Source organism: Herpailurus yagouaroundi, unplaced genomic scaffold (assembly GCF_014898765.1).
Source record: "Herpailurus yagouaroundi ecotype Mexico unplaced genomic scaffold, PumYag 140, whole genome shotgun sequence".
Classification (NCBI taxonomy): Eukaryota; Metazoa; Chordata; class Mammalia; order Carnivora; family Felidae; genus Herpailurus; species Herpailurus yagouaroundi.
Genome location: NW_024412395.1, coordinates 76,604,896 through 76,630,640, shown reverse-complemented (window position 1 = coordinate 76,630,640; position 25,745 = coordinate 76,604,896). Strand labels below are relative to the sequence as shown.

Genomic DNA, 25,745 nt, shown 5'->3' with positions numbered 1-25,745 from the left:
CCTTCTTGGGATTCTCTCCCTCTCTCTCTCTGCCCCTTCCCTGTTTGTGCACATGTGCATAGGTGTTCTCTGTCTCTCAAAATAAATAAACTTAAGAAAAAAAATAAAAAATAAAATGAAATTATGCTATTAATTTAGTTGTTTATTTCTCCCTCCCGAATTGTATTCATTCCTGTATCTCCAGTAGTGCCTGGAACTTGTTCAACAAAATGAACAACTTAAAAGGAACAAACTGGCCTTTTTGAACTGACACTCAAGTCAGATAAGTAACCCATTGATGCTTTTTCCAAATCAAGTCTCTAGGCTAAATGATACGGAAAGACCATTTTGCAAGACTTGGGATAAATTTTAACATGTCTTAAAGAACTGGGCTTAATCTGTAAATTATGTTTTATAATAGGGAAATCTCCAGATTAAGCTAACATTGAAATTAAAACAAAAACTATAAAAGCACCTATGGAAGAACGTGTAAGTATTGGAGAAGACTTTTCAGTTTGACATAATACCCAGAAGCCATGAATTCAGCAATACCAAAATGACTTCCTGCAAGTTCAAAAAACAATAACAAAATCAAAGCCAAAATTATAAAGAACCAATTTCACTAATAAATAAACATATCACACAAACCATAAAAGATCAGTCATCCATTAGAATGATGGGCAGAAGATATTAACAGTCAGTAGGCACTGTCAGTTAATGGTAAAGAAAATAAAGATGGCTGTCAAACACAAGATGCTCATCCTCATTCATAATGATAAAAGTAAAATTTTTTTTTAATTTTTTTTTTAACGTTTATTTATTTTTTTGGGACAGAGAGAGACAGAGCATGAACGGGGGAGGGGCAGAGAGAGAGGGAGACACAGAATCAGAAACAGGCTCCAGGCTCTGAGCCATCAGCCCAGAGCCCGACGCGGGGCTCGAACTCACGGACCGGGAGATCGTGACCAGGCTGAAGTCGGACGCTTAACCGACTGCGCCACCCAGGCGCCCCAAAAGTAAAATTTTAAGAATGGCAAAATAAAACCTTTATAACATCCTGTATTATTGAGAGTGGGAAGAAATCAGTCTCATTCATTGCTGTTAGGCTGTTAATTGATAGAACTTCTATGAAGGGCAACTTGGAGACATGCGTGTGTATACACATATATGATCAAAATCCTCATACCCCTTGACATAGCAATTACATGTCTAGGAATTTGTCTTAAAAATATACTTGTTCACATGTGCTAAATAATATATGCAAAAATTTTATTCAGTGCAGAAGTGTTTCTAATAGCATAAGACTAGAATTTAAATATCCATCAGTGGAGGGGCACCTGGGTGGTTCAGTCAATTAAGCACCTGACTCTTGATTTCAGCTCAGGTCATGATCTATTGATTCATGGGTTCGAACCCTGTGTCAGGCTCTGTGATGACAGCAGAGCTTGGGATTATGTCCCTTCTCTCACAAAAATAAACATTTATAAACAAATAAATATTCATCAGTGGAGAATGCTTAAATTATGGCTCATCCATATAATAGAACATTATATGGCTATAACGAGAATTTTAAGAAGCTCCTTATGTACTTTATAGATTAATTCCAATTTGTTAATACAAAAAAGGTGCCAAATGGTATATATGGAATGTTATTTCTTGAAAAAAAAAAAGGTATTTCACATACATGACATGTATATATGCATGTCCTTGCATGCATACACACACACACACACACACACACACACACAATGTATACATAAAATATCCCTCAAAATATAAATCGTAACACTAGGTACCTCTAAGGATGGAACTGTGTGGCTGGGGGACAGGGAAGGGAAGATATTTTTCACTGTGTATCTTTTCAGTGTATATCCTTTTGAATTTTTAACTACATGAATGTTATCTACTTTTAAATAATGTAAGAAAAAAAAAGTAAGAGGCCTGACTCAAAATGTTAAGGGATGTCTGGTGCCCTCCTTTTACAATTAATTCTTAAACTAAGAGGAGCTATGTGATTTGTCACATGTCACATAACTAGTATGTAAGCAACACAGGATCAGAGCTTAGATTTGATTAGGCTTTCTCTTTAAAGTTGCTGGGGCGCCTGGGTGGCGCAGTCGGTTAAGCGTCCGACTTCAGCCAGGTCACGATCTTGCGGTCCGTGAGTTCGAGCCCCGCGTCGGGCTCTGGGCTGATGGCTCGGAGCCTGGAGCCTGTTTCTGATTCTGTGTCTCCCCCTCTCTCTGCCCCTCCCCCGTTCATGCTCTGTCTCTCTCTGTCCCAAAAATAAATAAACGTTGAAAAAAAAAATTTTTTTTTAAAAAAATAAAGTTGCTTAATGGCAAAAGAAACCATGTAAACACTCTCCACATAAATAAATCAAAACATTAAAAACAATTTTTTTTTTTTTTTTTTAAATGGGGCACCTGGGTGGCTCAGTTGGTTAAGCGACTGACTTCAGCTCAGGTCATGATCTTAGGATTCATGAGTTTGAGCCCTGCAAAGGGCTCTGTGCTGACAGCTCAGAGCCTGGAGCCTGCTTTCAATTCTGTGTCTCCCTCTCTCTCTGCACCTCCCCCACTCGCTTGCTCTCTCTCAAAGATAAACATTAAAAAAAAAAATCTTTTTTAATCAGAAGTTCAAAACTCTATTTTGTTGTGGGTACAGTGAAAACAGCAATTAACTTGCTGGAAGAGACATGATTTGGTATCACTCTGGAGAGCAATCTGGCAGTCCTTATCAAGAAGGTTAAAAGTGTTCATAACCAGTTTGTGCATTGTTGAAAGAGTACAGAGAAGACTTGTCTTATCAAATATCAAACTTGAATACAAAAGTTTGTTTATATTTATATTGAATACAATGTGGTAGAATAGAGAAATCAATGGGACAATCCTATAAAACCCAGGAATAGACTTAAAGATTTAATGTATAATAAAGATGTTACCTCAAACTTCAAGGTGGGGAGTGGTGGTGGGTAAAAACAAATAATAAAGCTGAGACAAGCTAATCATTACTTACAAAATAAAAGTCAGATATGTAGACCCTACAGTAAATAAATTATGGATTAATTAAATGTTCAAAAGAAAAAACTACAAGAATGAGATTTGAGTAGCTACAAAAACCTGCACATCAAACTAGGACAAATATAACAAGTTAGTACCTCCAATATATAAAACCTTATGATCCATGTTGGTTGGTAGTAATGCAAAATGGTGCAGCCACTATGCAAAACAGTATATAAGTTCCTCAAAAAATTAACAATAGAGGGATGCCTGGGTGTCTCAGTCTGTTAGGCCGACTCTCGATTTGGGCTTAGGTCATGATCTCACAATTCATGAGTTCAACTGGGCTCTGCACAGACACTGCGGAGCCTGCTTGGAATTCTCTCTTAAAATGAATAAGCTTAAAAAAAAAGATGCAGAGGTGGGTGCCTGGGTGGGTCAGTCGGCTAAGCATCCAACTCTTGATCTTAGCTTAGGTCATGGTCTCATGGGTTGTGAGATCGAGCCCCATGTTGGCCTCTGCGCTGACAACATGGAGCTTGCTTGGGACTCTCCCTCCCTCTTCCTCTGTCCCTCCCCTGCTGGTACCCCTACCCTTCAAAAGAAATAAATAAATAAGCTTTAAAAAAAATAGGGGGGCACCTGGCTGGCTCAGTCAGTAGAACATGTGACTCTTTTTTTCCCTTTTTTTAATGTTTATTTTTGAGAGAGAGAGAGAGCAAGTGGGGAAGGGGCAGAGAGAGGGAGACACAGAATCTGAAACAGGCTCCAGGCTCTGAGCTGTCAACACAGAGCACGATGTGGGGCTTGAACTCACGAACCATGAGATTATGACCTGAGTTGAAGTCAGATGCTTAACCGACTGAGCCACCCAGGCACCCCAAGGAACATGTTGACTGTTGATCTTGGAGTTGTGAGTTGGAGCCCCGTGTTGGGTATAGAGATTACTTTAAAAAAAAAAAAAAAAAAAAAAAAAGTCTTTAAAAACAAATACTGTAGTCCTATCTAGCAATCCCACTTCTGTGTATTTGTCCAAAAGAATTGAAATCAGAATCTCTAAGAGATGGTAGCACTTCCATAATTGCAGCACGATTCACAAGAGCTAAGATGTGGAAACAACCTAAATGTTCATCCACTAGAAGAATGGATAAATATGGCATATAGATACAATGGGATATTATTCAGCTTTAAACAAGGAAATACTGCAATGTGACATGACTAAACCTTGAGGACATTATAAGTGAAATATTCAAACACACAACAAATACTACATGATTCCATTTATGACTTATCTAAAATAGTCACTCATAGAAGCAGAGTAGAATGGTGGTTGCCAAGAACTAGGGAGAGGAGGGAAATGGGGAACTGCTAATCAAGACATAATGATCCAGATAAGCAAGACGAAAAAGTCCTAGAGATGTGCTGTATAACCCTATGCCTATAATTAAAAATACTGTATTGTAAGTTAAAAATCTGTTAAGGTAAATCTCATGTTGTGTTCTTACATAAATAGAACAATAAAATAGAAGTGAAATCTTATAATCCCAACTTTTTAAATAAAAATCTTTGTAAAACATACATTTTCTACCTAATAGGAGGGAAAACAATCTTAATGGTAATGCTCATACAACACAATAGCTCCCTGGGAATTTTATTATCAATTTCCCAAATTTTTTGTGGAGAATAGTTTAAGCCATGCTTTTAAGTCAAACAAATCTGAGTTCAATCCCTAACTATGACTTAAAATTGGTGTCACCTGGGGCACCTGGGTGGCTCAGCCGGTTAAGTGGCTGACTTCAGCTCAGGTCACGATCTAACGGTTCATGAGTTCAAGCCCTGCATTGGGCTCTGTGCTGACAGCTCAGGGCCCGGAGCCTGCTTCAGATTCTGTGTCTCCCTCTCACTCTGCCCCTCCCCTGCTCACACTGTCTCTCTCTCTCTAAAATAAATAAATATTAATTTTTAAAAAAAAAAATGGTGTCAACCTGAGCAAGTTATTCTTTCACCTATGAGGAAACGAGTATCTGCCTCACAGAGCTGCTAGGATTACATGCAGTTAAACCAGATTATGTTAAATGCCTAGAACAGTGCCTGGAAATGCTCAAGAATAGCATTATCACAAAAATTCCCGTTGGAATTTTACCTTTAATTCTTCACTATTTTTGTTTGATCAAAGGGTAAATGACAACATATTATTGTGAAACACAGTTCCCCACCCTCAACACCATTATTTTCACCCAAATTTCTCATGCCAAAATCCTTTTCCCTATTAATTCCCAATATAATCTCACAACCTAAAATTATTTTTTTTTAAGCAATTCTGCTAGAGAAGCATTATGGGACAAAATGGATACAAAAAAATTCCCCCATCCTTCTAAATTAGGTTATAAATGGAGCCCTGAAATTTTTTTAAAAAATATTTTTTTGAGAGAGTGTGAGTGGGGGAAGGGGCAAAGAGAGAGGGAGACACAGAAATTCGAAGCAGGCTCCAGGCTCTAAGCTGTCAGCAGAGAGCCCGATGTGGGGCTTTTGAACTCAAGGACAGTGAGATCATGACCCGAGGCGAAGTCAGACACCTACTGACTGAGCCACCCGGGAGCCCCTATGGAGCCCTGAAATTTTAAATACACCAGGTAATTCTAAGAATGAACCAAGGTTTGGAAATTATCGCCTTGGGATCTCAAAACTCATTCGCTTGGGTGTTCAAAAAACAGAATTGGGAAATGGTAAAGCCATGGCCTCTGGACTGGATTACTAACTCTACTATTTACCAGCCACGTAGCCTTGAACAAGTTTCCTCATCTCCTCTGAGTCAGTTTTGTCATTGGTAAAACCAGGACATCTGAGCTCAACAAGGTTTTAAGAGCAAAGCACATTATCTAGCTGTGCCTAGGGCACAGTAGGACACTGATGACCCGCTCCGATACTGTAAATAGAGCTTTCAATCATAATTTTTATCTTAGTATGACAAAAATTAAGCCCTAGTATACCAATGACACTTACATTAATGTAAATATTCACATACTTGCCCGATGAGGACATGACCAAAAGTTGACACTATTATTGCATGCCATTTACAATTTCAGTTAGCTTTCAATTCCACAAGACAAATATAGGGCATATCTTTAAAACATGATCACTGGGATGCCAGGGTGGCTCAGTCGGTTGAGCGTCCGGCTTTGGCTCAGGTCATGATCTCACAGCTCATGAGTTCGAGCCCCGCTTTGGGCTCTGTGCTGACAGTCCAGAGCCTGGAGCCTGCTTCTACTTCTGAGTCTCCCTCTCTCTGCCCCCTAACCCACTCGCATTGTCTGTCTCTCTCAAAATTAAAAAAAAAAAAAAAAAAAATCAGACTGATCTAGAAAATAAATTTGACCACCAAGAACAGCTGGTCTGAGAGATAAGTTTAGGAGTTGGTAATCAAGTTTGGGGTAGGACTGTTTGGGTTCCAATCTTAACCTTCCCTAGCTGCTATTACTAAAAAAAAAAAAAAAAAAAAAAAAATCAAGCTGTTTGTTCAGCTGTTTCCTATTTGTTAAATTCAACAAATTATATACTAAATACCAATAATTAGCACTCAAGTACCACCCAACCCTGATACCACAGTGGTTTATCAAGCAGAAGTAATGTATGTCAACTGCTTAGTTATCTGACAAAAACAGCCACAGGTGAAGTTCTGGTCAGCAGCATCTGGAGATGGACTGATTATATCAAAATCCTGGCTTTGCCACTTCCTACGGAGCGTGCTTGGTTATTACTTAACCTGTGTGCGTGCGCCTTACCTTCCTCCAGATGCAGGATAGTACCTAGCTCACAGCATTGTTGAAAGATTACACCAATTGACACACACCAAGTACCCACAACAGTAGCCAGTACCCAGAAAAATGCTCCTGAGGCCTTGGCTATAAACACTATCACACAGCACCTGACACATAAAAAGCACTCAACCAACGGTAGCCATAAAACCTTGCCATGGACTTTTTTCAAAGCAAATAATAGTACAAAGTTTTAAAAACTGGAAATGTTCACTAAGTTTCTCTAAATACTTCAGAAACAAGACATTTAAACACTAGATTCTATAAATGATAAAGTATACTTTAATAAAAGCTTGTTATATATGAAATTAGAATGATACCTTAAAAAAATTTTTAATGTTCACTTATTTTTGAAAGAGAGGGAGAGACAGTGTGAGCAGCGGAGGAGCAGAAAGAGGGAGACAGAATCTGAAGCAGGTTCCAGGCTGAGCCGTCTGTATAGAACTCACCAACCGTGAGATTATGACCTGAGCCAAAGTCAGATGCTTAACTGACCTAGCCACCCAGGCACCCCTGAATATTGCTATTTTTTAAAACATAAGTGTAAATCCATGGTTTTGTGTCAGCATAATCTTTTTATTATTTTTGAGAGAGAGTGAGTGAGTGCGAGCGGGGGAGGAGCTGAGAGAAGGGGACAGGGGATCTCGATCGGGATCTGACAGCAGCCAGCCAGATGCAGGGCTTGAACTCAAGAACCATGAGATGACTGGAGCTGAAGTTGGATGCTTAACCAAATGAGTCACGCAGGTGCCCCTGTATTAGCGTAATTTCTGTAATCTAAGTTCAATGTGAAAGCTAGAGTGCATATTTCCCAGAATTCTCTGTAAGTTACTTGGGGAAAAAAAAACATACTGGAGAACCCTAAAAAATCTTAAAAAATCTTAAAAACCCTAAAAAACCCTAAAAAAAATCACCAAATAAAGATTAACCACTCATTTATGCATTTTTATTTGGTAATATTTAGATCAATACACTATAACTAAATTTTAGAGACACTGGATATCATTAGTTTGGATACCATTAGTTTATTATAAAAGAGAGACATGAAAATTATTTACATGATGAAAGATTTCACAACTTCACTGGAATGGGCAGCTTCACTTCATGCCATTTCAATAATGATTTCAGTCTACATACTTTCCAAGAATGTCACCATCTCTAAATAAGAAATAATCCTGCAAATAAAGAAAACCATTAGTTAAGAAAACTAATAACAAATACTTAACTTATAGGAAATATTAAATTTACACACCTTGTCATCTAGAACTACTTTGGTGCCTCCATATTCTGGGAGAAGAACTTTATCTCCTACTTTCACACTGACTGGTTGGATCTCTCCACCCTTAAGAAAATAAGAATATTTATTAGTAAAGACATCTAGATCACCAAAAACTTACACCTAACTTTTATTAATCAAATGTGCTCATTCAAATCAAGTGTTAAAAAAGGACTTAGTGGCCAAGTGATATGATTTACATTATAATCGTAGTTCACTCAAAAATATCACTGTAGAATTACACTTTGAAATAATGCATACCTGGAGCTTACACCAAAACCTGCTTTCAGTGTAAAGTTCAACGAGTTATACTGGAAAGCTAACTTATTTTTTAACTATTAAATATTAACTTCTAGACTATATAAATCAGTTTTTAAGACCAAATATACAGATGTCATGTTTTAACTTCTTCCAACACAAAAATTCAAGAGCAGTTTCCAGAATTTGGAACATATACTTCTTTTGTGACTCAATATCCTTTTCATTAAAGTAAAAATTTAAGAAGAGACTGCAGCATAGTGCCCACTCCCCAGAGACTTCCTATTCCTGACTCTGGGACAGCTGTTCTTAGAACTTTCTTAGGGGCAACTGGAACAATGAATGCAATTAATGTATTTGACCCCAAAGGCATGTATTGTGTATTCTGGCTGACTTTCAGGTCTGAGGTCTAACCAGTTACTGGAGAATAACTATTAAGGCTAGATCCAACCAGTTCTTTTCGAAAGTATGCCAACTAAGGCCAAAAATGGTTAAAAAGATTAGGGCAATTACAGCGTTAGAGGTTAGATCGAGAGTTTAAATTTCCCCTCAACTAGTCAAAGAACTCACAGATCATCTTGAGGAATTTTTTGCTTTAATCAAAATTTAGAATTTAAAGAAAACACTGGTCATACTCAGCTACCAAATGGCTACTGATTTTAATACTCTGGAACTCTTCCATCCTACAAAATAAGCAACTTTATTTTACATAATCATTTTCGTTAAAAGCGGCATATCAGACATGACTGAATTAGGGAACGATCTTGAAGAAAACACAAAGCTATTTAAGAGACTACCTTTAATAACCACCAAGAATTTTTTTCTCCTCCATACAACACTAGTTGCACTTTAGCCCCATTTACCTTTCCTTTAGAGCCTGATCCAACAGCTACTACTGTTGCTTGCAAAACTTTTCCTTGCGATTTTTCTGGAAGCATAATGCCTCCTTTGGTTACAGTTTCGGCTGCACTCCTTTCAACTAAAACTCGGTCAAAGAGAGGAAGAAACTTCCTAAACGCTTGTCCTGCCTGTAAAAAAAGGAGTATTAAGTTTAAAAACAAAAGCAGTATGTGATTATGTTCTATGCGTTACACATCAAAAAGCACGTGTGGCTTTCAAAATTAACGCCAAAACTCCAATTATTCGTTCAAGAAAACTATTTGAATGTTTTGCTCTACCCGCCGAGTTTAATTTCCATTCCGTGTGTGTTAGGGGGGTCGTTGCTGCTTCTCCGGTCAGCAGACAGCTTTAAGAGTAACCCTAGTTTATCCCAAGGTCAAATATTTTCCTACCTCAATTGTTCTGGAAAATTTCACAGAACTCAAGTCAACCCCTTTGCCTGGAGCCACGCTTTTCAAGATACTACCCACCCACAAAGATCTCGCAGAAGTGGGTCCGCAGCTGCGCCCGAGTCCGGGTTCCCGCCCCCGGGCCCACAAGCATGCGGGGTACACGCGTGCAGAGCCCTTGGCAAATAAAAGGGGTTAGTGGGCCTCGCCTCTCCAGGGTTACTTCGGGCGCGGGTCACTAAGTGACCCCTACCCCTCCCGGTAGGCCTGCAAAGAAACACCCGGGTATCCGAGCGCTATAGGCAGAGAAGGCCTCTTCGTCCTCCAGGCCACGCGAGACTCACCATGACTCTGGCCACCGCAGTTCCTACTCTGCTCTGGAGCTGCCGCCGCCGCAAGGAGACCCGCAGTCCGACCCCCGGGCCACGTGAACGTGGGAAAAGGCCTCCCAACGCGCAGGCGCGCTTGCTCCCGCCCCCCGCTCCTCCCCGCAAGGGAGGGTGGCTGCACCAGCGCGCCGCGCGATTCGTCCCGAGAGTTGTGCGCCGGCCACTGACGCGAAGACGGGGAGGCGGAAGAAGAGAGGAGTTCTTTCTAGGCTTTTCTAGGCCGCCTGCCGGGGTGAAAGTACTAGCTCTTCGCCCCTCTCCCGGAAATGACGCGCTCTGAACCTTGACCCACAGAGAGCGCAGCGCTTCCCGGAAAGTTCTCGAACCGAGTACAGCCCGGGAACTAGCCTAAGCCGGACTGGGAGGGCTGAGCTCACTTGCCTGGCCCTGCGCGGATAGGGAGGGGCGGAGCTGGGCGCGGCGACTGCCGATTGCGGGGCCCCGGTGGAGGGGAAGGGGTGGGCGCAGCCCGCGCACGCGGTGCCGCGGGGCGGGGGGAAGCGGCGGAGGGAGGGGATACGGGCTCTTTGCCGTGTGCGCCGTGCACTCTGTCCCTCACTCGCCTCCGACGGCCTGCCTCATCGTCCGCACGCCCTGCCGCTGCCCCGCAGGTATACGGCCGCCCCGCGCCGCCTCTCCCAGACGCCTGGGACCCGGGAGCCGGGCCTTTCCCCGTCCGCTGCGGTCTTGCCTGATTGAGCCGGAAGGGAAGAGCCAGGGCTTCCTTACGGCGCCGCAGGCCCGGACCCGCCGGGCCAGGCCTTACGGGTCCATGTCGGTGCCCATCACGTGCGGCGTGGATTGCTGTCCCGGGCAGGGCGCAGGGGGGAGGGCTTGCCCGGTAGTTTGTATGCAATCGGGGGCGTATATTCACGTGGGCACTCGTTGCAGCCCTGTCCTGATCGACTGTAGGGCCCCCGGGAGGGTGGTCGCAGCCGCGTGGGAACCGATTTTGGCCCCGTGGGCAGCTGGGGTACGGCATCTCCACCCTTGACCTTGCTGAGGGCGTCCTAAAAACAGACACGTGGGGTTGGGCGTAGAGAGCCGGGCCTTGGCCCCCAGCATCGCGGCCCTGCGGATAGTTGGATACAGTAGCCCTGAGTAGATACAAAGACTCCTGTTACTAAACGGATTTTTGCACCGTCCGGACTATTTTTTTTCCCTTGGTCATTCTGGTTTATAACTTACCCCTTCCTGCAGATTTGGGTTTTTTAGGAGCACTTTTGCTCAGGAGGCTATTTTAGCGGTGAAAGATTAACTTGTTTTTAGCGGCTGGGGTAGGTGGCCGTAGGGATTCACTGACATGGTGTACTTTGTGCTAGTTCTCTAGGTTAGGCGTGGGAGCGGCCTCTTCAAGCTTACGTTAGTAGCTGGTGTTTGAACCTATGTTAACGTGGGCCGCGTGTAGGGCAGGGATCAATACAGCTTATATCTAACATTTCTTGTTTTGTGGTGTACAGGTGTCATGTTTATGTTGTGCTGTAATGCACCACGGATAGTGCTAGTATAAATGTACTGATAATCTGATTGTTTTCCCCCCAACAGAAATGCTTCGATTACCCGCAGTATTTCGCCAAATTAGGCCAGTGTCCAGGGCACTGGCTCCTCATCTTACTCGGGCCTATGCCAAAGATGTAAAATTTGGTGCAGATGCCCGAGCCTTAATGCTTCAAGGTGTAGACCTTTTAGCTGATGCTGTAGCTGTTACTATGGGGCCAAAGGTATCAATATTTTTATTTTATTGTGTTACAATTTATAGCATTCTGAATTAAGGAATAATATTTTAATGATGTCACATAGACAGTAAATACTTTAGTCTCCATTGTTGAGAAATCCCAGTTTACATAAAAGAGTTCCAAATTACCGCTTAATCTTTTTTTTTTTTTTTAACTTGATTTAACGGTGTTAAAGCTTAAGTTTTTTTTTCAAATTCGGGAAACTTTATTTCATATGACGTGTGATGTAATCCAGTGGTAACTCACAACTCAAGGTGGGTTCCTAAACGGAAAGTAGAATTAATCTTGCTTGCCTGCTTAAGTTTTGGATTTTTTCCCAGTAGTTAGTATCAAATATTGACGTTAGTGTGTAATTTAGCTCCAGTAATACCTCAAGTATGTGTTTGTAGGTACTAGTTTTACTTTTCTGCTGTTCATTGTCTTCCAAAGCCCATTTAAAATGTTAAATCTTCTTTAACTTAAAGAGGTTGGTGAGGAGTAAAAACATAACTTGAGGCTTTTGAAGATGATGCACAAGTGTAGTGATGCGTGATTTCAGGTTAACGGTTCCAGTATCAAAGTAGTCATATGTAGTATATAAAATGGCATTTGCCTGCCTCACAAGTAGCACCTTTAATTCAAATCTAGAAGCTGCCAGTACTGTTTGTACTGTGTTTGAGATTTAACATTGAACCAGCCTTGGAAGAGTGAACTGTATTTGTCTTGCTGCTAGTATTTTAGTAACTAAATTTTAAAGCAAGTTTAAAAATAAGTTTCACATTATTTTCAAAGACAGCAGGCACCAGACAAAACTATAAATTATGTGAAGAGTATTCTGACATTTTATTATCTACCAAACTGATTTGGTTTATCTTGTGTTTTTGTTTTTTTATGAGATAACATCTTTCAGTCTAGGATCTATATCTTCCATAAAAGATCATCCAAAGTTATACACTTGGCAACAGAGAGGTCACTTTGTCTGTAACCTAAGAACACTGATGAACCTGCCTTTGAAATTACATGCTGCAGATCTGATTAAATAATGACAGTTTGTGTGGAGGCTTTCAAGTAACTACTTTTTTATTAAAAGTTCCTGTTTTACGCTAAATAGTACTTAGAGAGTATGTGATTTTGTCACTTTTTTTTTTCTCTGCAATTCTAGGGAAGAACAGTGATTATTGAACAGAGTTGGGGCAGTCCCAAAGTAACAAAAGATGGTGTGACTGTTGCAAAGTCAATTGATTTAAAAGATAAATATAAAAATATTGGCGCTAAACTTGTTCAAGACGTTGCCAATAACACAAATGAAGAGGCTGGAGATGGCACCACTACTGCTACTGTCCTGGCACGCTCTATTGCCAAGGAAGGCTTCGAGAAGATTAGCAAAGGTGCTAATCCAGTGGAAATCAGGAGAGGTAGGAATGTCTTCATTGTCACCACAGTGTTTTGAAGTGTCTTAGAAAGTTGATTCTTATTTCTCCTTTCTCTTAAAAACAATCTTACGTGGAGTTTTTCTTCAGCAAATAGCAATTGGATGCCTGGCTTATGTGATGGGTACTATGCTAGGCATTCAGAGAAATAGGACTAAGACATTCTTTGTTGTCCTTCCCTTCCCTGTGTCTAGAGACCCCCCCAAACCCCCTCTTCCCCCCGCCACCCAAAGGAACAGTTTGGTGGAAGATACAATATGTTCTGTATACCTTGAGGATAGTAAACTTGTGGGGATTAGAGCAGGGAGAGAGTATTAAACAGTTTTACTATTTTACAGAGTAGGGCTAAACAAACTATATCATTCATCCAGGACGTCAAATTTAGTGTGTGTGTATACATAAAAGCAGGATTTTGTTTTGTTTTGTTTTTGCCTCTTAACAGCACATAATGCATTATTGGTCTTCATTTTGTTCATTATTGCTTGCTTTGGGAAACTAGGCCACCATTTAAAGATCTCCTTAGCATGAGCTTCATGGTGATACAAACTTAAGTCCTGTCACTGCTGTTAATTAGTCCTGTCACTGCTGTGTACTAAAACTTGATTTTTTGTATCTTGAAAATGTAATTGCTGCTTATCTATAGGGTGTGTTACTGTCCAAATTAGAGAAGACTTGAGAGTAAAGTGGGGTGCCATTAACAATTTTGTCAGAATTGGCATCCCAGCACACTGATGTATCAGCATCCCATCTATTTCAGTGTTTAAGGTACAAATAAATGTTTCATTAAAAGCAGTTTGAATATAAATCATGGACAAATGTTAATTGAGTTTATTAAAATTACTTCCCTGAGAAAGTGATTGTTACTACATGCCTTTCTTTGGATTTATTTCTTGAAGTTACCCTTTATCAAAATAAAGGGAAGAGGGGCGCCTGGGTGGCGCAGTCGGTTAAGCGTCCGACTTCAACCAGGTCACGATCTCGCGGTCCGTGAGTTCGAGCCCCGCGTCAGGCTCTGGGCTGATGGCTCAGAGCCTGGAGCCTGTTTCCGATTCTGTGTCTCCCTCTCTCTCTGACCCTCCCCCGTTCATGCTCTGTCTCTCTCTGTCCCCCCCCAAAAAAAAAAAAACAAAATAAAGGGAAGAGCCAGCACTCATCCCAGTTGAACAAAATGAGGTTCTCATAAATCCATACTGTGCTGCTGTTGACTGTTAAGTATTTTATTTATAATTACATATTAAAGGAGGAGATTTCAGATATTAAAACCTGTAGGGGTATAGAGGTCCTGGGTGGCTCAGTCGGTTAAGCATCTGACTCTTGGTTTTGGCTCACAGTTTGTGAGATCAAGCCCCAAGTCGGGCTCTGCTGACACTGCAGAGCCTACTTGGGATTCTCTCTCAAAATGAAAAACAACCTGTAGGGGCATAATCCCTTATTTTCAATTGAGAGAAATGTTGGGTGACCCTGTTGGAAGGAAACCTGCAACATGATTGGACTGGGAATAGTTTACACAGAATGAGTTGAATGGTGAGATTCTTGAAATTATACACCATAGTTTTTTTTTCCTTAGTACAGTTTTCAGAATAATTTTGACCTGGTTCTTCATTTATCAGACTTCCTGTTTGAGTGTGCACCATCCAACTCCATGTGATTAGGAGAAGTGCCAGCCCAGAAGTATTGTTTAGGCTGTATTAACACATTAAAGCATTTAATATGAATTGGAATTTTTACTTGACAAGGAACCATGAGAGAATAAGCATTGTTAATGGCATTTATTCTTAAATCAGGTGTGATGTTAGCTGTTGATGCTGTAATTGCTGAACTTAAGAAGCAGTCTAAACCTGTGACAACCCCTGAAGAAATTGCTCAGGTAAGGAGTTGTCATATTTTACAATAAACGTGATTTTATTCTGTAATCACATACCAGTGTTAGAATAACAACACTAACCAGTCACTAACATTGAAAGCATTTTTCTTACTGCCAAATAACATTTGAAAATAATGCAGTGACCATAGCTGGAGTCTTGGTGGGCTGTCACTTTAGTTCTATATGGCTCTGAGTAAAACTCCTTTTTTTTTGTATGGAAAACGTTCTTTAGTCATTTGTCAAAAGGTACATAGTTTTTGTCATGTTAGAATATTATCACTTTTTCGGGGTGTGGGGGGAGTCTTTTTTTTTAAGGGTGGTTGTATGTTTGTCATATCTTTTAAAAACAATGTAGCCAAATGATAATTGAAAACAGAACCAACACTTCCTTAGAACTGTTAGACTGTATCTCCCACACACACTATCAATTTGGAAGTTACTAGGAAAAGGAAAGGGAGTTGATTGAGAACACTGGCCTTAACTTTTTAACTTGGAAGAGTAACTTGATTGTTTTAGGTTGCTACCATTTCTGCAAATGGAGATAAAGAAATTGGCAACATCATTTCTGATGCAATGAAAAAGGTTGGAAGGAAAGGTGTCATCACAGTAAAGGCAAGTGTGATTTTTTTTTTTTTAATTTTTTTTGATGTTTATTTGAGACAGAGAGAGAGACAGAGCATGGATGGGGGAGGGTCAGAGAGAGGGAGACACAGAATCTGAAACAGACGCCAGGCTCTGAGCTGTCAGCACAGAGCCCGATGCAGGGCTCGAACTCACAGACCGTGAGATCATGACCTGAGCCGAAGTCGGCCGCTTAACCGACTGAGCCACCCAGGCGCCCCAAGTGTGTTTTTTATGATAGCTTGGTATGGGTTGTCTGGTGATCAAAACAGTTTTCCAAATAAAACATTCAAACTGTGTGTTGCATATATATATAACACATTGATATATAAAAATTCAAATATGTATTTTTGAAGTTTTTGCAGAATTGGGAGTTGGATGTCCTGGGGCATTTGCATAGTTCTGCCTGGATCCTTTATGATCAATGGGGTCTCCTAATCTGGTCCATAATTAAAAATTTTTGTGTTTCTTTAATGAAATTCATACAACTAATTGTTTGATTTGTTATAGGATGGAAAAACACTAAATGATGAATTAGAAATTATTGAAGGCATGAAATTTGATCGAGGTTATATTTCTCCATACTTTATTAATACATCAAAAGGTAAGAGCAAGTCAGTAAATAAAAAAAAAATAGAGCTTGTCATGTGTCGAACTATAAGCATTAGGCCATACTTCTAAGAAAATAAATTTATGTATTCCAAAAGTTACTGTAAATGACAAATGAAAGTGGAAAAACATGAACTCAGTAGTCACTTGAAATGTACTGAAATTGGGTTATAGCTTTTTCATTTAAAGAAATTGCAGTTATTTCAAAATATTGTTAATGTTTTAACATTGATTTAAAATGTTTTTTGTTTTTGCAGGGCAGAAATGTGAATTCCAAGATGCCTACGTTCTGTTGAGTGAAAAGAAAATTTCTAGTGTCCAGTCCATTGTACCTGCTCTTGAAATTGCCAATGCTCACCGTAAGCCCTTGGTCATAATTGCTGAAGATGTTGATGGAGAAGCTCTGAGTACACTTGTTCTGAATAGGTAATAGGCAGTGGTGTTTGGTTTACATTTTCAGATGAAAGGCAATTTTTTGTATTGATGTTTGAAATCTCTATTATGTACCCTCACATTGAACCACTTGTGTTTGTATTTAGAGTTATGTGTGATACAGGTGTGCTTCATGAACTCTTGGTCCAGTTATAATGGTTCTTTGTTTTTGAATGGGTTCTATGTGAAAATCCATAGTATTTTGTGCAACTTTCTCATAAGATAGCCTAATTTTGTATGGTGTCCATTTTTTATTATGAACGTTTACAGTTGCTTAGAAGAAATGACTAAGTTTTTTTATCTGGAAAAATATTTTCACAATTACAATTTTGAATGAGAAGTAAACTATCATTTTCTAAGCCTTAGATCAAAGTGTATTTAGCTATCAGCATTTTACATAATCTGTTAAAAGAAAAAATTAATAGGCTGAAATAAATTGGCACTCAATCTAAGATAAGTTGAGGTTAAGATAATTTTTTTTTAATCTATAATGTATTACTTTTGACTTTAAGGCAGGTACTTAATGCTATAAACAGAATCTTAGGGCATTAAAAAAAATAAGTAATCTCTACAGCCAACGTAGGGTTCGAACTCACAACCCCAAGACCAAGAGTTGCATGCTCTTCCAACTGAGCCAGCTAGGCGCTCCTTAGGACATCATTAAAATGTGCTCCTAATCCTGGAATTGAGGTATATTAAAAGTAATATTTCCAATTTTATTATAATGGAAATGCACAAATGAAACAGGTATGTAGGAGAGTTACATGGCTTGACCCAAAAGCTCTGAGTGAGTTTACTTATCCTGGAATGTTTGTTAGCTTGAATTTGCTTTTTGGGATCTGAAGAGTCTTATTGTAGGATTTGAAACCAAAATAAAAAAACAAAAGACCTACAACTTTACTGGTAGCTGTAAAGTTGGGTGTCTTGATTTTCTTGGCATATTATCAGAGTTTACCTCTCTGATTTTTATTTGGCTCTAATAGACCAGTTTTGTTTTAGTGTCCATATATTCCTTCTGTTTCACTATCTGGTCTCAAGTGGACATTTCTTTGATTATATATTCCAGGCATTCAGTATCTGATAAAATTGCAGGTGAGCTTAATGTTATTATCAGTAATACTTACATTTATGAAGGAACCAGATTAAGAACACTGCTTGCTCAATTGTAACTGTAGTAGTAACTTGATTACTACTAAATGGAACCCATAGAGCAGTAGTAAATGCTCATTAGATCCCCAAATTATAATATTTAAATATTTTAAAATTTAAATTTAACTCTTCTGATTTTTGAAAATTATAAAATATTTATCACTATGTCATAGTTAAAGGTGTTTTGCTTATGATAATATTTTTGTTCCTGGGTCTAGTTTAACTGGAAAGTAAGGTCAGTTTATTACGAAGGTGATTGGATATTGGCAAATACGGATGAATGGAAAATTGCCCTTTCCTGTCTTAATTTGACCAAAAGTTGTAAGAAAGCCAAAAATTGTAAAAAGCGTGGTTTCCAGGGGCGCCTGGGTGGCTCCATCTGTTGAGTGTCTGACTTCAGTTCAGGTCATGATCTCACAGTTTGTGGGTTTGAGCCCTCCATTGGGCTCTGCACTGACAGCTGGAAGCCTGGAGCCTGCTTCATATTCTGTCCCTCTCTCTGCCCCTCCCCTGTTTGCATGCTCTCTCTCAAAATAAAAAAAGTATGTTTCCTAAATAATCATAGTACTTAGAACTTAAGAACTAGATAAGCATTTTTAAATTTAAATCTGAATTTTATTAACTGTTCTTAACAGGCTGAAAGTTGGTCTTCAGGTTGTAGCCGTCAAAGCTCCAGGTTTTGGTGACAATAGAAAGAACCAGCTTAAAGATATGGCTATTGCTACCGGTGGTGCAGTAAGTAAAATAAATGTGATGTTGGTTTACTTAATGTTTTGTACTTCCAGGTCTGAAGTTTATTACAGGTAAATTTTACATTTTTCACGGTCAGATATTATCTAAACTATTAATTTGTGTTTATGTTGGACGTTTAGGAGGTATAGGTTGGATTAAATACTGCTAAGGTCCCCTGTCTAACTTACCATGAGTCTAGCCCAAGAATAGGGTTATTTGACTAATTTGTTTTTTTGTTTTTTAATTTTTTTTTTAATGTTTATTTTTTATTTATTTATTTTTTAATTTTTTTTTTCAACATTTATTTATTTTTGGGACAGAGAGAGACAGAGCATGAACAGGGGAGGGGCAGAGAGAGAGGGAGACACAGAATCGGAAACAGGCTCCAGGCTCTGAGCCATCAGCCCAGAGCCTGACGCGGGGCTCGAACTCACGGACTGCGAGATCGTGACCTGGCTGAAGTCGGACGCTTAACCGACTGCGCCACCCAGGCGCCCCTTTAATGTTTATTTTTGAGAGAGAGACAGAATGCGAGTGGGTTGGGACAGAGAGAGAGGGAGACACAGAATCTGAAACAGGCTCCAGGCTCTGAGCTGTCAGCACAGAGCCCGACACGGGGCTCAAACTCACAAGCTGCGAGATCATGACCTGAGCTGAAGTCGGATGCTCAACCGAGTGAGCCACCCAGGCACCCCAAGACTAATTTGTTTCTGAGAATATTGGCTGGGTGGCTCAGTCAGTTAAGCATCCGACTTTGGCTCAGGTCGTGATACGGCTCGTGAGTTCAAGCCCTGGGTCGGGCTCTGTGCTGACAGCTCAGAGCCTGGAGCCTGCTTCAGATTCTGTGTCTCCCTCTCCTCTCTCTGCCCCTTCCCTCCCTCTCTCTTGCTCTCTCTCTCAAAAACAGTAAAAAAAAATTTTTTTAATAAAATATTGTAGAAACCACATAGGATTTAAGAGTTTAGGCCTAAGGTCCAGTCCCAATATCACCAAAAATATGACCTTTGAGGAGTTGAGTTTATACTTTCCTCAAAATAAAGCTAATGTTAATTTGATTAACTGAGAAGTTGGAAATGCAGTGGGAAACTCAATCAAGTCTTCTCTGGACTAGTCCTAATCTTAAAATCTCATGTTTCAAAGAAATACAGTATTATAAGATGTTTTTCTCATCAAAACACCCATGTTATGTACTATTGACAGACTTGGTACAGTGAAAAACTAAGCTGCAAGTGGTTCATTTTTAAATGTTTTTGTAGGTGTTCGGAGAAGAAGGGTTGACTCTAAATCTTGAAGATGTTCAGCCTCATGACTTAGGAAAAGTTGGAGAAGTCATTGTGACCAAAGATGATGCCATGCTCTTAAAAGGAAAAGGTGACAAGGCTCAAATTGAAAAACGTATCCAAGAAATCATTGAACAGTTAGATATCACAACTAGTGAATATGAAAAGGAAAAACTGAATGAACGTCTGGCAAAACTCTCAGATGGAGTAGCTGTGCTGAAGGTAAGATTCGTTGTTGTAAATGAGCTTCCTAGGTTCTGAGCTCAAGAATGATTTTGTTTCTGTGGTATTCCCCACTAGGGCCATGTAACTAAAATGTTTGGGGAAATAACTTCATCATGGAGATATATATTATACAAAATTTCTTTGTTGGAATATTCTTTCCTTAAAACCAAGATGTTTTGTTAAAGATCAGGCTGACGCTGCACTGATGTAGGACACTGTACTCACCCTATTAGCTGTTTAGTCATGCAGTCACTTTTAACAAGTAGGCAGCCTTTTTTACATGGTCTTTTTTTTTGGTGTTTTTTGTTTGTTTTTTAAGTAAACCCAGTGCAGAGCACGTAGGTGGCTCAGTTAAGCGTCTGACTCTTGGTTTCAGCTCAGATCATGATCTCACGGTTTGAGTTCAAGCCCCACATTCAGTTCCGTACTGACAGTGCAGAGCCCGCTTAGGACTCTCTCTGCCTCTTACTCTGCGCCTCTCCCACATGCCCTCTGAGTGTGTGTGTGTGTCTCTCTCTCTCTCGCTGTCTCTCACTCGCTCGCTCTCAAAAGTAAATTAAAAAATCCAGTGCTTTTTAATGACTCTTGCCAGCCAGCATCTTGAATCAGAGAAGCCCATACTAACTGGAATTCTTTTACTCTTAGGTTGGTGGCACAAGTGATGTTGAAGTGAATGAAAAAAAAGACAGAGTTACAGATGCCCTCAATGCTACCCGAGCTGCTGTTGAAGAAGGCATTGTTCTGGGAGGGGGTTGTGCCCTGCTTCGGTGCATTCCAGCCTTGGATTCAATAACTCCAGCTAATGAAGATCAAAAAATTGGTAAAACTGCCTTACAAATGAGTTTATTTGCAGCGTGATTTTAGTCTGCTATAATAATATTGTTGCCCATCAAATAGAACAATAAATCACAAAACAATTACCAGTATAACAAAGGAGGAATAACACTAATAATCGGAGGACAGATGAAAGATGAAATCACATCTCTTGGGGGGGAATGATTTGACCTGTGGAATTTCCCAGTTGGGTTTTCCCTGTATCAAATTGTGTTGTAATTTTTACAAAAAAATAATGAAACCAAATTTGCTAAAATTTGTTTTCTTTAGGTATAGAAATCATTAAGAGAACACTCAAAATTCCTGCAATGACCATTGCTAAGAATGCAGGTGTTGAAGGATCATTGATAGTTGAGAAAATTATGCAGAGTTCCTCAGAAGTTGGTTATGATGCTATGCTTGGAGATTTTGTGAATATGGTAGAAAAGGGAATCATTGATCCAACTAAGGTAAATGGTTGGCCATTTTCTAAAAATTCTTTCAAGAATCTTCTGTTAAGTCTTATTTTTTACTAAGGATAAAGGTAATATTTTATCAAATTTTTTCCTTAGGTTGTAAGAACTGCTTTATTGGATGCTGCTGGAGTGGCCTCTCTGTTAACTACAGCAGAAGTTGTAGTCACCGAAATTCCTAAGGAAGAGAAGGACCCTGGAATGGGTGGAATGGGAGGAATGGGAGGTGGTATGGCAGGTGGCATGTTCTAATTCCTAGAATAGCGCTTTACCATTGTTAATGAACTGTGAGAGGAAGCTCAAGGCAGTGCTCCTCAAGAATAACTTCAGAGAAGTCAGTTGAAGGAAATGACTGAAGAAAAGGCTGGCTGATGTTTAAGAAAATCACTATAACCATCAGTTACTGGTTTCAGTTGACAACATATAATGGTTTACTGCTGTCATTGTCCATGCCTACAGATAATTTATTTTGTATTTTTGAATAAAAAGACATTTGTACATTCCTGATAACTGAATGCAAGAGCCATGTACCAATGTACTGCTTTCAACTTAAATCACTGAGGCATTTTTACTATTATTCTGTTAAAATCAGGATTTTAGTGCTTGCCATCACCAGATGAAAAGAAGCAGCCTTTCTGTGGAGAGTAAGAATAATTGTGTACAAAGTAGAGAAATATCCAATTATGTGACAACCTTTGTGTAATAAAAATTTGTTTAAACTTAATTGTGTTAGCTTTTCCGTGACCTAGAAGATAAGAGAAATTGAAAGCCAATAGACAAAGAGGGGTAGGGGTAGGATTTGGTACAAGTGTGTAAAACATTTCTGCATGTAGTATATTTCCGTTTCTCTTTGCTACAATTATATTACTATGTAGATAATGAAATTTTAATATTTTTTATTTCTTTTTGAAAGGCAGAGAGGGAGACACAATCTGAAGTAGGCTCCAGGCTCTGAGCTGTCCACACACAGCTCCACTCCAGGCTCGAACCCATGAATGGTGAGGTCATGGACTGAGCCATTCAGGCACCCTATGGTAATGGAAATTTTTAAAGGTGACAACTGATTGCTGTGGACACTATTTTATGTGTTGAGGTCTGGTCATAAAGGGGCAATTTGTCATTTCTTGTGGAGGTTATAGTTACTGCTTCAAACCGTCAGCATAATAAATGGATTCCTGTTGGGTACCCACAAGTGAGGAGGGCAGGGTGTGTAGAAGGGTGTGCTTCAGTGGAAAGGGAGGTATGCCATTCGAGCATAATGGACAGTGAGGAAGGGCATCCTTGCTTGGTGGGGTCAGCCCAGTGTCTTCACTTTTATTTAAGAATGTAAAGCAGATTTTTGGCTCAATGCACTGGAAACAGTATGGAAATGTGTTTCCATACTGGAAACAGTATGGAAATGTGTGTGGTTTTTTTTTTTTTTTTAATGTTTGTTTTTCAGAGCGCGTGAGCAGGGGAGGGGCAGAAAGGGAGGCAGAATCCGAAGCAGGCTCTGTACTGTCAGTGCAAAACCCAGTGTGGGTCTCAAACCATTCAACTGTGAGATCATGACCTGAGCCAAAGTCAGACACTCAACCTACTGAGCCACCCAGGTACCATGAAATGTGGCCTATTTTTAAAATAGTACCTGGGTGTGGGGCATGTTGGGGGCAGGATGATTTGCAAGACGTAACTTTGCTTTCTAGATTTACTATATTATGAGTTGAAGGCAACAAAATCTTGCCTAACAACATCTAAGTTCCTGCCTTCACCTGTGCCAAGGACCTAGTCTGTCTTGGCTACAGAATGTAAATCTGCTCTAGATGGGAAGGATCTTGCCCGCCACTTGGTTTGGTCTTGGGGCTGCTGCTTAGAGACTGGTAGAAGCTAGGCATTGAGGCAGTGCTCTCCTTGTTGACAAAGCTTGGGCAGAAACAGGAATAATAAAGTCCATCACAGACCAAAAGCCAAAGTCACTTGAAATCTGCACCTAGGAATACCTGTGCTTTCCTTGGTTTAGAAAAAGAATGACCATAGATTAAAGGGGACTAAATAATGGGCATTTTAAGTGAATACAACTTGCCTAGAATGTAGTTTTAGCTACATAAGTAGCAAAAGGCAAACCAGTATCAAAAGAGAAACCTTAGAGAAAGGATTTAATATAGTTTATTATCTTTTTTTTTTTTAACGTTTTATTTATTTTTGAGACAGAAACACAGCATGAATGGGGGAGGGGCAGAGAGAGAGGGAGACACAGAATCAGAAGCAGGCTCCAGGCTCTGAGCCATCAGCCCAGAGCCCGACGTGGGGCTCGAACTCACGGACCGCGAGATTGTGACCTGAGCTGAAGTTGGACGCTTAACCGACTGAGCCACCCAGGCGCCCCAATATAGTTTATTATCTTAAAGGCCAAGCTCAGGGTGCCTGCGTAACTCAGTTAAGCGTTCGACTTCGGCTCAGGTCATGATCTCTCTGTTCGTGGGTTCGAGCCCCGTGTGGGGCTCTGTGCTGAAAGCATGGAGCCTGGAGTCTGCTTCAGATTCTGAGTCTCCTTCTCTGCCCTTCCCTTGCTCGTGTTGTCTCTCAAAAATAAGTAAACGTTAAAAAAATAATAAAAATTTTATAAGTGTTTTTAATGTTATTTTTGAGAGAGTGTGAGTAGGGGAGGGGCAGAGGGAGACACAGAATCCAAAGCAGGCTCCAGGCTCCGTGCTGTCAACGCAGAGCCTGACCCAGGGCTCGAACTCATGAACCATGAAATCACGACCTGAGCTGAAGTCTGATGCTTAACCGACTGAGCCACCCTGGTGCCCCCCAAAATAATTTAAAGGCCAAGCTAGGTGATGAGAAGGAAAGCTAAGAGGTGAGAAACACCTGGACTTTATCAACGTTTATTTATTTTTTGGGGGGACAGAGACAGAGCATGAACGGGGGAGGAGCAGAGAGAGAGGGAGACACAGAATCGGAAACAGCCTCCAGGCTCTGAGCCATTAGCCCAGAGCCTGACGCGGGGCTCGAACTCACGGACCGCGAGATCGTGACCTGGCTGAAGTCGGACACTTAACCAACTGCGCCACCCAGGCGCCCCTAGAAACACCTGGACTTTAAAAGATTATTGGGGGGTGCCTGCATGGTTCAGTTGGTAAAGTGGCTGACTTCGGCTCAGGTCATGGTCTTGCAGTTCACAAGTTCAGGCCCCACATCGGGCTCTGCACTGACTGCTCAGGAGCCTGCTTTGGATTCTGTGTCTCCCTCTCTTTTTGCCCACCCCCCCTGCCTACTCAGGCTCTGTTCTCTCAAAAAAATAATAAAAAAAATTTAAATTAAAAAAAAGATTATTAGAATGACCAGTCTAAAGAGAGCACAGGAGAGGAAGAAAATAGTGTTATGTGGTAGACCTTAGACTAAATGTAGTACTGCATTAACTCTAAACAGTCTTGGATTGGGGACTACTTATTAAACCTATGCTACATGTAATGTAAACAGGCTGTGAGAGCTTATACAAAGTCTTCAGCTATTAAGTGGCAGACCCCAGATTTAAACCAGGTTTGAAGAACTTAAACTCTTAAACCAAAGAGGCAGCCTGGAATGAACTCCTAAATGAGGATCAGGCAATTGTAAAACCCTCTGAAACCTGCAGCCAGAGAATCGATAGATTGGGAAATTACCTTTTCCCTCTGTTACTAACCTTACAGATTAGCAGGAAAGCATTTCTATTCCCTCTCTCCACCCCTATACTTCTCTGGGACAAGAAATAGAATCATACAGGAAAACAGAAAAGACTTACAGATTCTGCCATTTGAGAGTCCCCCAATGAAAATGCTGCCTCACCTGGTCACCTGACAGTGAAACTCATTAGTGTGCCCTACATTAATGCCAATAAGCTTTTTAGTATCTTGATTTCAAATATTAATGGACAAACATGAACCATTAGACAATCAAGCCTCAGCATGAAGGAGAATAGCAAAAACCATAAGGGACCTAAGGGAAACTTAAAAAATTGTAATATGTTGGGGCGCCTGGGTGGCGCAGTCGGTTAAGCGTCCGACTTCAGCCAGGTTACGATCTCGCGGTCCGTGAGTTCGAGCCCCGCGTCGGGCTCTGGGCTGATGGCTCGGAGCCTGGAGCCAGCCTGTTTCTGATTCTGTGTCTCCCTCTCTCTCTGCCCCTACCCCATTCATGCTCTGTCTCTCTCTGTCCCAAAAATAAATAAAAAACGTTGAAAAAAAAATTTAAAAAAAAAATTGTAATATGTTAAAGAGATCTTGTTGCCATAAACCATGGCTCGGTTCAGCATCTTCACTTCAGCTCAGGTCATGATCCCGTGGTCCATGAGTTCGAGCCCCACATTAGGCTCTCTGATGTCAGCTCAGAGCTCATTTTGGAACCTGCCTCCTGCTTTCTGTCCCTCCCCC

The 25,745-nt window shown here is 40.5% G+C and overlaps 2 protein-coding genes and 1 long non-coding RNA gene across 5 annotated transcripts in view; 2 read left to right on the top strand and 1 right to left on the bottom strand.

The window, feature by feature from the left end:
* Positions 1 to 10,067, bottom strand: part of MOB4 (MOB family member 4, phocein) — a 45,226-nt gene extending 35,159 nt beyond the window's left edge. Inside the window, exons 1-2 of the mRNA XM_040475769.1 lie at positions 9,964 to 10,067; positions 9,194 to 9,358 (exon numbers count right to left, since the gene is read on the bottom strand). Coding sequence (XP_040331703.1) covers positions 9,194 to 9,358; positions 9,964 to 9,966 — 168 coding nt within the window. The 5' untranslated portion in view covers positions 9,967 to 10,067. The remainder of the gene's footprint in view (positions 1 to 9,193; positions 9,359 to 9,963) is intronic.
* On the top strand, positions 948 to 25,294 carry LOC121030874 (uncharacterized). The gene is made up of 2 exons (XR_005790449.1): positions 948 to 995; positions 24,885 to 25,294. It is a non-coding gene; the product is annotated as an uncharacterized LOC121030874 (long non-coding RNA).
* On the top strand, positions 10,236 to 22,075 carry HSPD1 (heat shock protein family D (Hsp60) member 1). 3 transcript variants are annotated; one of them, XM_040475767.1, is made up of 13 exons: positions 10,529 to 10,619; positions 10,900 to 10,981; positions 11,554 to 11,729; positions 12,886 to 13,138; positions 14,938 to 15,020; positions 15,534 to 15,629; positions 16,149 to 16,242; positions 16,505 to 16,673; positions 18,464 to 18,563; positions 19,817 to 20,062; positions 20,711 to 20,885; positions 21,170 to 21,348; positions 21,451 to 22,075. In XM_040475767.1, exons 3-13 carry the CDS (start codon positions 11,556 to 11,558, stop codon positions 21,601 to 21,603), a joined length of 1,722 nt encoding a protein of 573 aa, XP_040331701.1. In that variant the 5' UTR covers positions 10,529 to 10,619; positions 10,900 to 10,981; positions 11,554 to 11,555; the 3' UTR covers positions 21,604 to 22,075. The 3 variants fall into 3 exon arrangements, with proteins under 3 accessions (XP_040331700.1, XP_040331699.1, XP_040331701.1); XM_040475766.1 differs by lacking the exons at positions 10,529 to 10,619; positions 10,900 to 10,981 and adding an exon at positions 10,236 to 10,403; XM_040475765.1 differs by lacking the exon at positions 10,900 to 10,981 and having other exon boundaries at positions 10,492 to 10,619.
* Positions 25,295 to 25,745: the final 451 nt, after the last annotated feature.

Coding starts and splice junctions, on each gene's coding strand:
- HSPD1 (XM_040475766.1), top strand. CDS start 11,556: ATGCTTCGATTACCCGCAGTATTTCGCCAAATTAGGCCAGTGTCCAGG. Junction 13,139..14,937: donor TCCAGTGGAAATCAGGAGAG/GTAGGAATGTCT, acceptor TTCTTAAATCAG/GTGTGATGTTAGCTGTTGAT. Junction 20,886..21,169: donor TAATGAAGATCAAAAAATTG/GTAAAACTGCCT, acceptor TGTTTTCTTTAG/GTATAGAAATCATTAAGAGA.